Source organism: Halyomorpha halys, unplaced genomic scaffold, assembly GCF_000696795.3.
Source record: "Halyomorpha halys isolate HHAL.00 unplaced genomic scaffold, Hhal_1.1 Scaffold813.1, whole genome shotgun sequence".
NCBI lineage: Eukaryota > Metazoa > Arthropoda > Insecta > Hemiptera > Pentatomidae > Halyomorpha > Halyomorpha halys.
The window spans coordinates 499,408-518,043 of NW_027113046.1; the positions used below are offsets into that span (position 1 = coordinate 499,408).

The window sequence follows — 18,636 nt, forward strand, 5'->3', positions numbered from 1 at the left end:
TGCGTGGTCTTGGTGATCTAATGAATATTAAGTAGGTCGGGTTACCGTTAGTCAGCTCATTGAATTCACAGTTGAATATTATTATAATATTAATGATTCCTTGTATCAATTTTGTCCTTTAATATACTATAATAAAAATAAAAATACATCTAAATATCCTATATTTCTATATCAATTAAGGCCCAAATTTATTTTTACATAGGTATAATTCTGAGTTTTGACATTTAACCTTAGATCTACTACTGTTTGGATATAAATCAGAAGATTCTCCTGAATCTTTTGAGTCGACTTAGACTGTTTTAATTTTTTTTTTTAAATAAGAACTTTTTGTTCCTCCTTTAGTATTGTCTTATGTCCATTCCTTTCTTGAAATTTTCCTTACGCTAAATTTTTAAAAGGCTTGCACAGTCTGGTCAAGAAGTAATTTTTACCGCTTTTTTTGAAGGAGTGAAAGTAAATAATTAACTAAAAAAAATCTATTTTTTACTTTCGAAGCAGTGATTTTTTTTTTGGTAGTCTTATAAAACTATAAAGTGTCATAAGTTTCATTTTCATTTAAGCTCCTTTAATTTTTCTAAGAAGCCAGACTTGGAAGGGGAACGAATTTCTTTTATTAACGCCCCCTGAAAATAATTTCTGGATCTAGGTTACTAAAATGTCTATGAGCTAACCTAGATCTAGGTGAAGCTAGTTATAATGCAAGCGTATTCAAACGAAACAGCAATGGAGGAATGCAGGAAGCGGCAGAGGACCAAACAATTTGTTTACTTTTGTTGGCCTTGCGATTGTTGCAGCCTCAGCGGTTCCCAGCTGACCGTATTGTAAACTGTACCAGGTTCAATGCCTCTACAATAATACTGTTTATAATATTACAATTATTTATAAAGTTTTAAATAACAGATATATATTTCATTGTCTTTAGTGAGCTTTTGGAATTTTTAAAACGATAATAGGGAAGCTATAGCTTTGTCTTACTTGAACTTTTTTTCTTTTAGTTTTCAATGAAACATTTTTAGCGTCTAAAAAATTAGACTTGTGTCCGAGTATTCTTGCCTAGGAGCCAGTAAAATGTTTTAAATACTTTAAAAACTTTTTTATATTATCATATGCTGCCTTTGCCCTGTATTTATTTTAATTGTTATTAAGTATAAAATATTATTGATTGTATTAAATAAGGTTAAGTGCAAAAATTTTTGGAATATATTCTTTTTCTGCCGATGTCCCGCGATTGTGAAATAATTTCGTAACTCTTCAAAATTCGACAAAACTACCGGAAAGTTGAATTTGCGCTCTTACAACCCATATGAAGAATATATTTTAAATTGTATGCCTTTTTATGGGAGAATTATTTTTTTTTATTATTACCTTTTAGATCATAATAAAAAAATATACCGTTGGTTTATATATTTGATGTTTCAGATTATCGTTTATACTTGTACATATGTATATTAGCAGAAATTTCACCTTTTCATTTATTATTTTTAGTTTAATATTATTTGTTTTTTACATAATTTTTCTTTTTATTTATTAGGAGTTAGTCACCTCACGTTTTATGATATAACATATGGTTTTATTTCAATTGTTCTAATTTTATTTTACATATTCTGTTAATTATTGTTGTTCAATTTTATCTTTTCAAATTCATTATTTTGTATTTTACTCTAAAGCTTAATTTTGAAGCCTGTAATATTTTTCTAAAGGGATCAACCCTAGAATAAATAAAGAATATTGTGATTATTATTATTATTAAAAAAAGGCAGTTTCAATTCAAGAAAAAGTTTTCAAACATTTTATTTCACACCTTCGGTTATAATTTGCTCACGTAAAATATATTTTTGTTTTTTTTATGAAATTTCGAATACGAGTAATCAATAAAATGACATAAAATATTCTTAATAAGATTTTAATTTTTGACCGTAAATTCCAGAATTCTTTCAGTATCATCTGCAATCAATCTTCCTTATTTCTTTGTTTATTTTATAATATATTCTTCATATATTACAGATGTTATCTCGTTCTTTGTTTTTAGCCATAATGAAGGACTTCAGTCCAAAACGTCGGCAAAATAAAATAAGTTTGGTTATTTGTGTTTTTCGCTATCGAAAAACCCTACTATCTTCTCACATAAAAAAAACTTGTATATTATTAATCATATTTTTCCTCCCTCCCACTCCTTTCCGACTTAAATCTGACAATCCAGAAACTCTCGTTTCAGGTTGTTTATAAAGTCAACAGGTAATAATCAAACGTAACCAGTACATGACCTTTCCTGTAAGAGTCCCTTTTTTTCGACATATTGCAACAACTGGTCAAACCTGTATGAATAATAATTTCTAGGTACTGCAATTTTTTGTTTTCATTTGCCTCAACTTATTTTCCTCAAGGATTTACTCTTAAAATCAGGTATATATTTTTTCCAGAAATATACGAAAAATCAGAAAATTTCATCAATTAAAACGTTTTTGTTTTTTTACAATTCCTCAGAATACGTAAAGATTTAAACGAAATTTTAGAAGATATATTTCTGCACAATCTGGCATAAATTTCTTCTTCAAGAAATATTTTAAAAGGAAGTTATTTTAATTGCTTGACGGTATTTTCGTGCATTTATTGTTCCCTAGCTTAATTTCACCAAATCTTGACTTTAGTTCGAATAATGGAAAAAACATTCAAATAACACTAATTTAATTTTGCAAAAAATAACACATTTTGGGATTTTTCTAGTATATTGCATGTTTTGAGCCTTTTTATACACAAAATTGTAGGTTTTGTTATTTTGAACTAAATGTTTACTCTTGTTTCATAAAATTTGTGTGTGTATATCAATATTTATTAATTTTATTATTTATAGTTTCAAATTGAAAAATTGGAGGTAAAGCATACTACGTGAAATTTTAAAGGAAATTAAACTTTGAATTTAGTTTGAAAGAATATTTGTAAATACTTGTTTCTATAAATCGGCCTTGCATATTTTTTCTTTCTTTTTTTTTTTTTTTTAATAATTTACTTTTTTTTAATTAATAGATATTATAATCAGCCATACAATTGTGGGAAATAGTTAATTGAAAGTGATAAATGATCACATTAATACTAAAATAAAATAAAATAAGAATAAAAATAATTAAATAAATGAAAAAAAATAAAATCTGGATTATCTCTATAGGAAGTCTGGTGAGTCAATTCATAAAAAAATTATTTGAGGTTAAGGACTTCCAGTTTAATGAAATTTTTATTAAAACATGGTACAACGTTTCGGGAGCACTGTCCCATACTTTTTGGATTATTTTTTTGGTTTAGAAAAGTTTTTTTTTTTTAAACTGTATCTTGGAAACTATTTAACGTTAAGAGCTCAATAAGGGCTTAAATTGAAGTTGATAGCAGGAGCTTCCAAGAGTACCATATAAAAAAAAATAAGTACCTTATCAAGTTTTTGATACCTTTTTACCTTATTAACAAGAGACACTTTTCTTTACATCTCTATAATTTGTCCCCACTGTGCCATTTAAGATCTTGCGTACCACAACAGATACTTCAAAGTCAAGATATACTTCAAGTTGGAAGGGTACAAATTTCATAGAAAGTGAGTTGGAGTAGAAGTACCTTATTAACAAGAGACATATTTTCTTAACATCTCTATAATGTTGTCCCCACTGTGGCATTTAAGATCTTGCCTATCACAACAGACTCTCCAAATTCAGTCAGAGGAATAAAAACGTGTATGAGAAATAAGTTGGTGTAAGAAAAATGCGTTTCAGGGATATCAATTTTTTTTTCCATATCAACCTTTTTATAGCATTATTTAAGGTCTTGCATATCATTACGCTCCACTAAATTTTCAAATAACTAATACCAAATGTGTTAAACTACTGAAAATTTGAATCTAAATTAGTTGGTGCGAGAGAAGTATCTTCAGGGGTTCTTTACTTTTTTCTCCCTTCCACCGCAAATATTCAAAATTTTTTTTCAAGTATTTTCCATAAGTATTCTAGTTGAAAATCGATTGTATATTCAATTCGGCGTAACATTTTGAGTGAATAATGGTTCATGATTAGATCGTTACCTATGATCACGTTATCAACATTATATGCAGTTTATGATTGAAACTCGTTTGAGATTTTCTCCGGTTATTGTGAAAGGAAATACTATTACGCAAATATTATTATTTATTGCTTAAATTAATTCTTTCAAGATGAAAGAATAACTTCTTCTTCAGTTATTTATTTTTAATTCAGTTATTTATTATCTTCTTCATAACTAACTCTTTTAAAATGTTGAGGTAAAAAAGATAAAGAACCAGTGATAATGATGTCTCATATTTTGTCTTTATGCAATCTATGCAAAAGTTTGAGTCACTAAATAATTTTTTTTTATATTTATGATAAATCATTAGTGATTTAACGAGTATAGGATTATTCATATCGAGGAATAAAGATAGGAAAGCGATTTGTCATGGCTTGATTTTATCCGTGCCTCGAATGCCTGCCCTTTTTAAATGAAGTGAGATCATCGAAGGAATTTCATTACGACTCCTTAGCACGTGTGTGGATCAAGTTAAGTAGAAAACAGTCTATTTTCGTGGCTCTACTATTTTTAAAATTATGTTAATTTTAAATCTATCGTTTCGTGATATTTTCAGACCTAAAATAATTTCGAATTTGTTCGAACGAACAACATATGTCTGTTGCAATAATAATATGTCTTAATCTTTGGAAATTGAAAAAAAAAAATTATTGTAAAACAATACAAAATTTTTAGCAAATAAATTACTAAGATATAAATCTAGCGTGATAAAAAAAATAATGTTGGAATATGGCCCAAATTATATTTTTTTTAATTTAAGGAGGAAAGGAAATATCTATTTTTAAAAAATGAAATTAATAAATACCTTATTTTGATCAAATAAATTCTGAAATAATATAAAATCGCATTAAATATTAATAGCCTAGAATTTAAAACAATTTAATTATAACTTTTCAATGAAATTAAAAAGAAGCAACTTTAAAAACATAAAATTCAATTAATTGCTTTCTAGTTCCATATGTGCCTACTTTTTTTATTAACAACAATTTATTTTTAAATGCGTTCCCAGTCGATTTGAGGTTTCTTGTTTAATATTAAAAATATTTAGGCTTGAATAATCTTCAAATCTAGATATCGGAAATAAAAGTCTCAAAGGAAGAATTTTTTTAAAATTTTTATTTTGCTAGTAAATATTTAATTTAATGATATTATCCACGAATTTAAGTGAATATCAAGAATAGGAAATAGATCCCGTGGAAATACATAAAACCCTCAATCCAGTTTCAGCCATAGTAAAATTAGTACAACAAATTTTTACTATAAATATTGGTTTAATGCAAAAAAGTGTTGTTTTTTTGTAATTAATAACAACAGTAACAGTCGATTTTCGTGGTTCTACTATTCTAAAAATTATGTCCCAAATACTCATATCCATCGTTTCGTGTTATTTTCAGACCTAAAATAATTTCAAATTTGTTCGAATAAACAACATATCTCCTTTGTAAAAATGATACGAGTTAAAATATTTGAAAATTGAAAAAAAAATGTCTGGGAAGCAATACGAAAACTTAAAAATTTAAAAACATTAACTTCAATTTTAATACAATTTCTTGTTTTGTAGTTTTATATGTACCGACTTTTTTTATAAAGAGCAATTTATTTTTAAATGCGTTCTAGGTAGATTTGATCTTTCTTGTTTAATAATAAAAATATTTGTGTTTAAGTAAGTATAAATTAGATATTGAAATTTAAAGTCCAAAATTAAAAAGTTTATTAGATTTTGATAGTAAATATTAGTTTTTTTCTAATTTTCAATTTTACTTACATTCCATAAAGATAAAATACTCAAGATAAATACTAACATGATAGCATGGATAAAAAAATTAAAAATCAATGTTGAAAAATGGCTCAAATTACATATTTTTTAAAATTTAAGTAGGGAAAAAATATTTATTTTTAATAAATATTGTATTTTGAAAAAATAAAATCTGAAAAGTTTGCATTAAATATTAAAATAGCTAAGAAATTAAAGCGTATTTTTTTCTCACACATTAAAAATTACAAAGAAAAAAAAATGAAATTAAAAAGAAGCAAATTTTAATATGAATTTAAAAACATAAAATTCAATTTTAATACAAATAATTGTTTTCTAGCGCTATACATACCTACTTATTTCATAATGAACAATTTATTTTTAAATTCGTATCGGGAAAGTTGAGGTTTCTTGTTTAATAATAAAAATATTTGTGTTTAAGTAATTTTAAATTCTAGATATTGGAATTTAAAGTTAAAAAATTTAAAATTTTTTTTGATTTTGATTTTTCAAGTAAACATTAGTTTTGTTTCTAATTTTCAATTTCAAAATTTGCAAATATTTAAATTAATTATATTGGCCATAAATTTAAGTGAATCTGGGTAATAGGAAACAGATCTCGTAGAATGAAATAAAAGCCTCAATCCAATTTTATCCGTAGTAAAATTAGTATAATCAGGGAGTAAAAATTTAAATAAAAAGTAAATATTGCATTAATACAAAAAGTGCTTAATTTTCACAATCCGATCATTAGGAAATGAATTAATAAATGTTTATGTATAGATAAATTTATAAAAACATGTAAAAGTAACAGAAAAATATGACAAAAAAATTTAAAACCTTCATACATTTTTCGATAAAGAAAACATCATTTGGAGATTTAGTAAATTCATAAAAAAATATATATAATTAATTCATATTTAATTCTTTACTGGAGTTAACTGAATCACATCATTTATTAAAATTTGTTTTCAATTGATTAAATGTATTTTATAATTAAACTTGACGTTTCCTTCTAGACCTATAATGGATTTTCAAAGTGAATTAATTAATTTGCTTTAAATTGGTGGATGATGATGTTTGGAACTGAAATTTCTATTATTTATTTCCTAAGATGGTACACGCTGTCCCTATGTTTGGCCATGTTGGACGATCGACTAATTACAAATTCTTTAAGAGTAAAACCTCAGAGACCTTAATATATAATGAGATACGCTTGAGGTCAAATGCATCAAAGGATGTTGCTGATTTGACTTGTCAAACTGCCCGCCCGGCTCTGAAAAATGGGTCAAGAACGATTCGACAAACAGTCTGTACTTCTAAGCTTTTAAGTACACCGTTTATTATTTTAAAAATATTTTAGTTGCATGGTGAGTAAATTGGCTTATTAAAATAAAACTAAAACTTTGTAAAAATATAAAGATTAGTAATTCCTACAAAAATTAACTTTAGGTGAAATATATACTCTGATACTTGAAATAATACACTATGATGTCATCATCGGAAAATTAGACACTCGTCCCGCTCCAATTGTTTTTCCGGCCAAAACCTAGTTTTTTTTTTAAGTGAATGGAAACAATTCCTTTGAAAATAAAAATTATTTTGATGTAACATATGAAATAATTAATATATATCACAATTTCAGAGAAATTGAATCACCTTTCAAACTTTAACCATTCGTTAATATGATATTGTTACATATGTGAATAAGAAATATGTTGACATTTTACATCGATAAATATTATTAAAGTATATTTCAATCCAATTTTTTTATTAATCACAGTACCAATAATAGTTTATTTATGTAAAAATGGTTAGTACGATACTTGGACTGATCAGTACTGCTCCTCTGTACATCAGTAACAACTTCCACTAAGACTTACGAACTACCTACGTACAGTCAACCATTAAATCACTCTATAAACGGTTTCACGAGACACTTCCAATACAAATCAACCCTCTGATTCAAGTACATAAACACGAGACTTACCGGATACGAGACGTTGTATGAGAAGAAGCTAGAGTGGGGACCTCCTAAATTAAGATGGCCTCAACCTTCATACTTTTATGACAATGTTTTTTTGTTTATACATCTCATTAGCTTGTTGTAAAATATTATTTACAAAAGTGAATAAAATAAATAAAGTAAAAAAAAATATAAATAAATAATTACAGTAACAACAATAGTTATATTTATGGAACACATGGTTAGTACGAAATGTGAATCAATGTAAAAAAAACATTTCTTACACCCTACACAGAATCATTAACCGTTATACATTTCAATGATTTAGTCATATTAAACCCCTCAAAACACTTAACAAAATACGATCCTCTCACTATCAACATGGCTCGAAAAAAAAAGCACCTTTATTTCGCCTATTGCGTCAACATGCTCAGTTCTAGAATGGAATGTTGCGTTGACAAGAACATCGTTCAAAAAGGACATGCCAAATTGGATGGATACAAACTTCTGTTCGGATCATACAACGAAGAATGGGAAGGCTGCCTACCCACTATTGTCAAATCCCACTGTTCAGATGATGTCGTGTGGGGTGTACTGTGGGAAGTGGACAATAGCGTGAAGCCGCGACTGGATAGGCTTCAAGGAGTCACAGCCAAGATATACCAGGAATTCGAAGTGGACGTGAACGTCTTCAAGAGCATTTCGAAGGTCCGTGCCATGACTTACCGTCTCTCCAAGAGGCCGGCGACCCCGATCCTGTACAAGGAGATGCAGCCCAAGATGCTGCCCAAGATGCAATACCGCCCGTCCAAGCTGTACCTCGAAGAGATGATCAAAGGAGCTGAGGAAGCAGGACTTCCGACCTTTTATTTGAGGAAGTTGAAGATTACTCCACACAATGGCTTCATCGGAAAGAGCAGCGGTGAGCTGTCTTCTGTCATTCTGTAGTTTTCAGTGCTGCCGAGATCATAACCATTTTTATGGCAACGCATTATACATACTATATTTCACAATAAACAAATTCATATGAGCGACCCCCCCGCCCAAGTACTATGTATTTATTTATTATTTATTCATATAGTAAGCAATGTGATATATAAATGAGCAAAACACCAGTCAACAAATTGTCAGATTCGGAATCGAGCCAGACTGAGGTATACAATTTATTTATTGGGTTAAGGAAGGCATATATAGACTAAGGAGCCAGGCCCCCATTAAGTAAGTCTTGCCACCCCCTTTCCAGGAGAGAGAAAGAAATTTATTCAATCATGCTGCCCAAATACATGGGGTTGCTACAATACACAGCATACTGATCAATCCGTGATCGGACATATATAAATTTATAAATTACATTTTTTGATATGATACAATATAATAGAAAGATAACATTTTTTTCCCCTACAGTATTCTCTTACAATTAATATCGGTCTACAAATTAAATACAAGTTTTTCAATTTATTCCTTTTTTTTTCTTTCCCCTCCATTTTACAACCCTTATTTCATTTTATCAACAAATTCCCCTATATAACAAATATTAGAATATTACTCAGCGCCCCCTTGAAATTTTTTTTTAAAATTTTAATAGCAATATATGTATTAATGTTTCTACCATTTTCGTAAAATATAATAATGAAAGAGGTACATTTAAAACATTGAACGTGGAAAATATGAAACTATTTATTGAACTGATAATAGAATGTAATACAAAAAAGTTAATACATTTGAAATCATCTTAATGAGAAGGATTAAACTGGTGTGCTGCTAACAATTTAGTAATCCTCGGCTCTAATTTTGTCAGCGTAAATATTTTTGACCGTGACAACTTGTAGTCATCCATCGCGCTCCAAATGCACTTGCACGGCCCCACTATAGCGCCCACTTTGAGAATCACTAGAGGATAGCTCGCGGGAAGGTTTGGTAGCATATATTTTTGAAATGTCCTGGGTTAAATCCTAACTAAAAAATAAGGAATTCACATGATATATTAAAATATGTACGGAGAAAATGTTTAACCACATGTATTGTATCAACTATATGAAAGTGGTGGTGGCTGAATGGGTAAAGGATTGGCCCCTTAATAAAGGGCCTCGGTTCAGGTCCGATTTTCTGTTATATGAGCCATGGATCTGAATAAAGTGGGTGCTTCAGGCTTCGCTTCTGGGTTATTTTCTTTAAGTCCAACCGCTAATTAACAATTTGTATTTCTTTAAGTTCTGATGAATAAAGTTAAAAAGATTCTCCATACTCCACAACAATCATCACCACTATTGCTAATACAAACCATGTAAGAGTTAGATTTGGAGTAAGCCCAAAAATTAAATAGTTATGATCTAAAAACTTTTTATTTATTTATTTAATGTGATTTACAACTGTACAAAATAATAAATACAATAAGTAAATTGGATGAATGTTTCAAACACTTGAAAAACTTGGGAAGGAACCACTCAACAATGGTGGTACTTCAAGCATTAATTTAAATTAGAAGGTCAGAGACTTACTTGGAATCCACACACAAGACTGAAACGACAAGAAACTGCTCGTAGATTCTTCTTAATCTCTTATCCTTAACAATCCCCGATAATCCTCCGAGGCGTCTGAAAAGAAGATGGCCACGAGACCTTCTAGTTTAAATTAATGTTTGAAGTACCACCAATGGGTGGTTCCTTCCCAAGGTTTTCAAGTGTATATGAAACATACTACATATTTACTTATTGTATTATTTTGTACAGTTGTAAATTACAATAAATAAATAATTTAAAAAAAAAAAAAAATTAGAAGGTCCCGTGGCCATCTTCTTTTCAGACGCCTCGGAGGATTATCGGGGATTGTTAAGGATAAGAGATTAAGAACCAATGGGTTAGGATGGGTAAGGAGATCGGGATGAAAAGACGCATATCTGTTTTGGGCCAAATCTGTAACGAATGGGATTGTTAAGGTCTTTGTGGATGAGTTTATTTGTAACGTAATAAGGAGCATCAAGGATTTTACGTAGGATTTTGGATTGTAAGGATTGGATGAGGGAGGAATTTGATGGTTTGGTGGAGCCCCAGAGCTCAATTCCATATGTGTCCATATTGGTCTGATTCTCGTAGTGTATACTAATTTTTTGTAGTGAATGGGAAGTTTAGAGCGTTTTTCATGTAAGTGTTGTAGCAATCGAAATCTACGAGGAGTTTCTTGTCGTTTCAGTCTTGTATGTGGGTTCCGAGTAAGTCTTTTGTAAAGATGGTGTCCTAAGTATCGAATCTGTTCAACAGGCGTTAGTAGAGTGATCTAAAAATTTAAACAAGCATTTTAATCACGTGTGTTAAAGTTATATAATTATGTAGAATGTAATTTATTCGTTATACATTTATCATTTTATAGATATTCCCTGTAACTGGATGAAAAAAAAAATTGAAAAAAATTATAATCCCCATAATCTATAACAATTATCAACATTATAACATAAACAACAAAGGTATAGGTATTTTATTGAGTAAGGCGGTAGATTCCTAATTTTTAAGGTCTCGAGCCTAGAAAATTAACATTCTTTTGTCAAACGTGGATCGACTCTTTGGTTGGAAAAACTCATAAAATACCCACCTCAAAAAAAAAATAGGTAACAGATCCTTCGTAGGATAAAACCTCGAAGTTATACGTGATCTCCTTGATCATTAATAAAATAATTTTTTTTTTTTAAACATTGAAAAATCTCGAAATTGGTATTGGAACTTCTACCAAAATAACAAGTACCGATTTCAGGGTATTTCACATAATGTCCCGGCAAAAGACCATTCCAGTGGAAAGGATGCTTATTAAGTGAGGAACTTGCTTCACGGATTTTTCGCAACAACGGAATGTTTACCGGCGTCTTTGGAAATGCTACCTCAATAAAGCAGATATTACAAAACAATAGAATGATAAAAAAACGAATGAAATACATTTTTTAAAAAAATTGAGTTCTAAAGTTATTATCTTAAACAGATCGTAACAATTTTACGTTTACAACAGGGATTTAAAAATCTTCGAATATTTTTTTTACCTCACTCGAACTCGAACCAGCGATATGGTCAGATGTTCTCCATTTTATGACTAGTTTATTATATACCTGATCAAAAATAAGAAGTAGGTTATTTGTAACAAAAAAGAATAAATATTTCACTTCGAATCGGTTATTAATGTATCACTCAGTTATTGTATTTATGGAACCGGTTATTTCCGCTTAGACGAATCTACAACATTACAAATTTAGACATATTAAATTTGACCGAGATTTTTCGATCCAAATATACTAGTTCGATGTGCACTAAAAACATTATTTTAAACCAATTTAGTTATTCATTTACTTTTATATTACCGAACTGTTTATTGGGTTTGTGAGTGAATTTTTAAAAATAAAATGTCAACGTTTCTTAACGTGATAACTAAGATGTTATAGAGTTACTTACATATACAACATCTATATATTATTATATATACAACAACTATATATCGCTGTTGAAAGATCTAATTTTTCTAAAACAAAATAATTTTTTCGTTTAGTATAAGAAATTTGGAGCTCTAATCATTTTTTCACATTGCTATTTTTTTTTTTAGAAAATAATATAAATACTCTTTCATTAAATAAATAATAAAATATTTCAATGATAAGAGTTTTTAAATAATTTTTTTTGTTTTATTGTGTTTTGTATCTACTATGTGGCAAAAAATAAATAAATCCAATATTCAAACTTATGTTATGTCCTCTGGAAGTTTTGTTTATCCTAGTATAAAGAATCAATTAAACAAATTGATCAAAAACTTGGAATTTTGAATTTTTATTTGCAGTTTTCCCAACACTTGAAAACTTTGATGTGTCCTCATTTTGTATGAAACCTATTTTTATTTCTCTCTGTGTTTGATTTCAAGTTTACACCTTTCTTAACAATACGATATCCATGATCGTGTTACATGACGATATCAAGGAATTTTCGCCGATAAGATTTATGGGTTTCAGCCGTATTCATATTTTCTGTTCATTCCAATACATTCTTTATAAAACTAAAACTCTGAAAACTAAACAAAGACAGACTATATGTCAATATGAAGAATATGATAAAAAAAAAAAAAATAAATAGCTTAATAGTAATATTAAATATAATATCAGTGAATCTCGGAAGTAAATAAATAGTAATGTACATTTTTAAGCTAATTATTTTTATAATAATTTTAATCTGTGCAGAAAAAAAATTTTCAGTTTAGACATTTACGTTTTAAGATACATAAAATTTTATCTCTCTCTAAATAAATAAAAATCTCTCTCTCCGTCTGCCGTCAGTGGTTTATATTCGTAACTGTATGTCAACTGTTTAGAAACCACACACCAATGTAACAGGTCACACGAAGATGATTTTCGAAACTAGTCATTAGTGTCCACTTTTTGGTTTTAAAATAGCGTTCGATTAAATGTTTCCTATGGCCATATCTCTTGTCATTTATGAAGATAAAGGAAAAATCCTTATTTGTTTAGCTTTCGCTTCCTCCAATTGTCACAAATAAAAAAAAAATTAGTTTATTGAATTTAGTTTTGGTATTGTTATATTTAATAATGAATCTTTGAGACAAAAACGATTTTATTTTATTGAAATTTACTTTTGTATACATACATTCAATAAATTTGATTTTAGTTTATAAGAGTGATACAGGCGCCTAGAGAAACTACCCATTGGTAGCACTCTAATAAAAAAACTAATTAAAATTTCGAAGTAATTCATAAAGTAATAAATAATTCTTAGAGTTTTTTTTTTTAATATTTTAAATTATTACACATTTTTTCTTAAAACCCAAGTTCTACGTAGAAAGTGAAAGTGAAAATGACAGCTGTCGCAGCTACTACCATTGTGGAAACTATTTGCCTTTGTAGCAGTACTGTCATATCACTAGGATTTGCTAGACAACTGGTAGTACAATCAACTATCTACGCATGCAAGGCAAGCGGCTGATACATGTAAACGCCTTGACAATGGACTGTTGGACCATAATTCCTTACTGTTTCATTGTGACTAATTTATACAACTTCGAACTTTTTACTTCTTTTCCTCTCCTTGATCGCCGTCTAACCTGGAACTACCATATCAATATCAAACTAACTGGAACCTACGCAAGATTAGCAATGCTGTATCCTATCCTAAATATAAATTCAAAATTAAAATCAGAAACAGCTATTCTTAGAGAGAGAGAGAGAGATTTAAAACAATCCCCAGGCCACTGCTGATGTATGGCTGTGAAGTCTGGGGACCGGCATCCAGTCCGAGAAGGAAAAAATTATAATTTTTTCAAAATAAAGTCATAAGCATTGCAGATGCTCGTTGGATTGTAAGAAACAGCCAATTACATCGAAAATTGCAAATAGAGACAATAAACGATTACATCAAAAAGAGGTTCATGAAGTTCCACTCCCAGTTACCGACAGTTAAAAGAGCAGTGATTTACAACTTAGGAAACCCAACCACAACTCGAAGACTGAAGCCCAGGCTGCAACAGGACAATCTGTAATAAATTTATCATTTCAGTTATTATAACTCTAAAATTTTATTTTAACTCAATTTCTTTTTTTCCTCTCTTCATCTTTCTTTTTTAAATTCACTTTTTTTCCATTAGAAGTCAATTATTTATTTTATTAAGTCCATAAATGTCATTGTTTTTGTTATTAACTTTAATTTTATCTTTTATTAAGAATTACTATTATCTTAATTTTTAGTTTTATTTATAACATTGAATATAGTTGCCTTTTGTATGGGACTATACACCCCATAAGAAATTGAAAAAAAAAATATGTACCTCTTACATTACCAATTCAGACCCACCAGGCCTATCTAGTATTAAATAAATGAATAATAAATTTTTAAAAATATTTTTAGTTATTTAAACGCTTTTGAAATTTATTTCACCAAAAAGCGAGAATAATCTATTGGAATAAATCGATTTTTTTGCCGGAAGAAACATTTCAATATCGTTTTCCCAACTCGAGGCATAAAATAAAGCACTTTCTATAATAAGATTTAAATAAATCAATAAATAAATAATACTTAGTTTTCTCATACTACTAACTTTTTGAATTATAGACTATCATAACTATATCAGCTCTAATAAATTTAGACATTGTTTTTTGTAGAGATATTCGAAGCAATTACAAGATAATGGATAATTACACGATATAAGTGTGCGCCGCGGCGCATAATATTCAATTATTAAAAAAAAATTACAAGTATGGAAAATAAAAATTAATGAAGAGTTTATCAGTGATTGATTGCACCAGTTTGTACACTCCAATGAAATTAATTTGTCTTGCAATACAAAATCCACTGACCATAAAGCTTACCTAGCAGAACTTATAAAAAAGTTCGAAAAATATTATGAAGCAGCTAATGATAAACTTAAATGGATTCAAAACCCATTTAGAGCCAAGACTCCATCAGAATATACTTCTTTAGAAGAAAAATCTCTTATTGACTTGTCTTGCGATAATACTTTAAAGTTAAATTTGGTAGCATGGAACTTTCTGCTTTTTTAATATCAGTAAAAGAGGAATATTCACTGCTTAGAGGTAAAGTTCTACAAATATTAATTCCATTTGCAACATCCTATTTGTGCGAAACTGGGTTTTCGCCGGTCGTAGTAATAAAAAGTAATTATCGCTCGAAAATTAACGTTGAAAAGGAAATAGGGTTGCCATATCCAATTTTATTTCGAGATTTAAGAAGTTGTGTAGTGAACATCAGGCCCATCTATCCCATTAATAGTTTTTATAATGTTAATCATCTATGGACGTTCAATAAATTGTTAGTGAATTTAAAATTCGTGTTAAATTGATTTTTCAACTAACCTAACCACATGGTGGTTGTCCAGTCTCAATGAAATTACCGAAACAGTTGACATTAGATATTTTATATTATCACGAGGAAAATAGTAAGTGTCTGTTTTTAATTTTTCGTTGTTAAATGGTTAATCGCTTTTAAGAAGGAAAGTTTTAAAATTTTTCAAGACAGTCAAAATGTTATGTATTATGGGCGCCGTGGACAAAAAATCCAATTATTTAGGGAGCCGCAAACCGAAAAAAATGGGAATATCTGCTATAAACTATACAGGAAAGTACAAATAACCAGAAAAAATATTATGCACTAGAAATGAGCTAATAATTGTGAATTAGGGCTAAACATTACAATTAATAGGCAAATTGTCAAAGAAAAAAAGCATGGAACAAGAGAAAAATAAAACTAATAATTGCATTGGTCTATTGTGCCTCTAAAAGCTATCTACGTAGCAGTAAAAAGTTAAATATTCAAATTATTGATATCATTAATATACATTATATAAAATATCAAAAATTATCTCGTAACTATAGAGATTGTACTTAGCTATATAAGAAATAACCAGGTCACGCTGAATAATTTAGGTAATAAACCAAAGCAAATCCAAACTTACCAGCGTAACTAATAATTATAATTTATATAACCTATTGCGAATAAATTATTGATTAACATATTTCATCGATGGTTCAGTACTTATGGCATTAATATTTGGTGGCTCTGAAAATACTTTCCATTTTTGAAATGTTACTACGAAAAGATGGGAAACATTTGGAAAAAAATGGGTTACTACGAATTTTTTTTTTAACTCATTTCCGAAACAAAATAATTTTTTTTAAAAATTTCTGTAGCTTTGCTGACATGTATGTGGAAGTATTGCAATAGCGAAAAAATTCCAAATCGAGTTTTAAAGTGTCTTTGTGTGTGTCTGAGTATAGCCCAGCTCAAAAACAAAAATATGTACGAAAATTGAATTGTATATTTAAGATAGGAATTTGCCTTGTATGCCAAAGGTAAAATATTTTTGCTAATATCGTTTACATTACTGATTTATCACTTTCATACCAAAATCCTTCAAAAAAACTATGACGATTTTGTTCAAACTCGTTTTATCAATGTAAAATTAAATCGCCTTTAATCTCATCTCAATCTTATCCCTCATATGGCTTAAATATCGAATTGAATTATATATAAAAAACTCATTTCTAAGTACCTTTAAATTGGCTTATTTGAAATAATTAAATATTCCTCATTGTTTATAATAATTATAATTAAAAAATGAATAAATAAAAACCATAAATAACTTAACAATCAAATAAAGGAAGAAAAAAGACAAATATTTTTTCCTGATTAAAAACAATGTTCCGGAAATAAGAGTAGGGATATAGATGTATTATGTCTGTTAGAAAGCCGAATAGATTTAAAAAGTAAATATTTAACTTATAAATACATAAAGTCGTGCAAAACAACGGAGAGTGACAAAGAAACGGAAAATGAACTGCATTTATAAATAAATGTTTCTGCGTTTCCATGGTTGTTATAATAACAGTCATTATCCTGTTAAGGAGGCTTTTTTCTTAACCTATAAATGAAAATATATCAATCTGAATTTTCTATGTACCTTAATTTATTTTCTCTTTATCTATTCAGTTTATTACTATTATTATTTTCTTTTTCAAATAATCGAATTATCAGGCTTTTTACCATAAAATTTTATTTTCTCTTTATTTATTATTAATTATTTTGAGATAATCAATTTTCATTTTTTTTTACATTGAAATGTACACAATCAATTAGCTGCCCGGAAGAAATTTCAAGAAAATGCAATTTTCTCAAAATAAAATAAAAATATAAAACAGTAAATACGCTGAACTGAACTTATGTGCGTGGTATACTTTTATATATTTTTTATATTACAATAAGTAATAATGTTTTACTTTTTACAATCATTTATTTTATTTCATTTTTCCTTAGTTATCTAATTTTATTTTTCGTAAAAGAACTGTGATTTTCGTAAAAGAACTTAAACGTGAATTTACTGAACAAATTTAATTTCAAACATGTATATGGACATAATGTTCTGTACTTTGTTGCATCGTAATCTTTTACAACTCAATTCTACGAGTGAAATGACCTACGTTTATTTGTCTTCTGTATTTGATAATACCGCTTTTGTTTAAACTTGTAAATATGCATTTTAATAGTAATTGCACCTTTTGTTTATTATTTTTAGTTTACTTGTATTTGACCCTTTTTCCTTTTTTTTTTTTTTCATTTTATTAGAAGTTAAGTCACCTTATGATTTATAATATGATACATAGTATTATATTATTTGTTCTACTTTTATTTTTTATAATATGTTAATTATTGTTGTTTGTTTCTTATCTTATCAAATTCATTATTATAATTATACTTATGATGGTTTATAATTTAATGTTTATTTTGAAAATTTTGCTTATTTTACTCTAAAGGTCTATTGCCTAATTCTGACACCTATAATATTATTCTATAGGGAATAAATAATGAATATATTATTATTATTATTATTATGTAGTCGAACGGATGCAATTGATCTTAGCGATTTATAATTTAAAATTTATTTATAAAGCATTTCACCACTTCTCCAATGTGTATACTTTAGCACATAAATCTTTTTAATATTAATACTTTCATTTATATAATTTTTTTTTGCCTAAATTTAATCTTGGTTTTAAGCAAGACAGGCAAGATATTAACGAGCGGAAAAACATTGTAATACAAAAATATCACATAATAAGCCATCCGGTCACGAATGACTTTTAACTAATTTTTAACTTCCTCTTGACTCTCATTTCTGTATTATGTCACATTGGAATTGACATAAAAAAATAAAGCAGAAGTTACTTTCTTACAAATATATTTCTTGCCGTAATTTTAAATTAACCATATTTATTCATGGATGAGTTGCAAATATTTGACAAATAAATAACAATAAACACCAAATTGACAGGGACACAATATAAATATAT

The 18,636-nt window shown here is 28.2% G+C and overlaps 2 protein-coding genes across 3 annotated transcripts in view; both read left to right on the forward strand.

The window, feature by feature from the left end:
• Positions 1–18,636, forward strand: part of emp (epithelial membrane protein) — a 234,522-nt gene that overhangs the window by 66,564 nt on the left and 149,322 nt on the right. The gene's annotated exons all lie outside the window — the stretch shown is intronic.
• On the forward strand, positions 8,030–8,846 carry LOC106686377 (gamma-glutamylcyclotransferase). Its single transcript, XM_014429652.2, has one exon. The coding sequence runs from the start codon at positions 8,181–8,183 to the stop codon at positions 8,745–8,747; it is 567 nt and encodes a 188-aa protein (XP_014285138.1). The 5' UTR covers positions 8,030–8,180; the 3' UTR covers positions 8,748–8,846.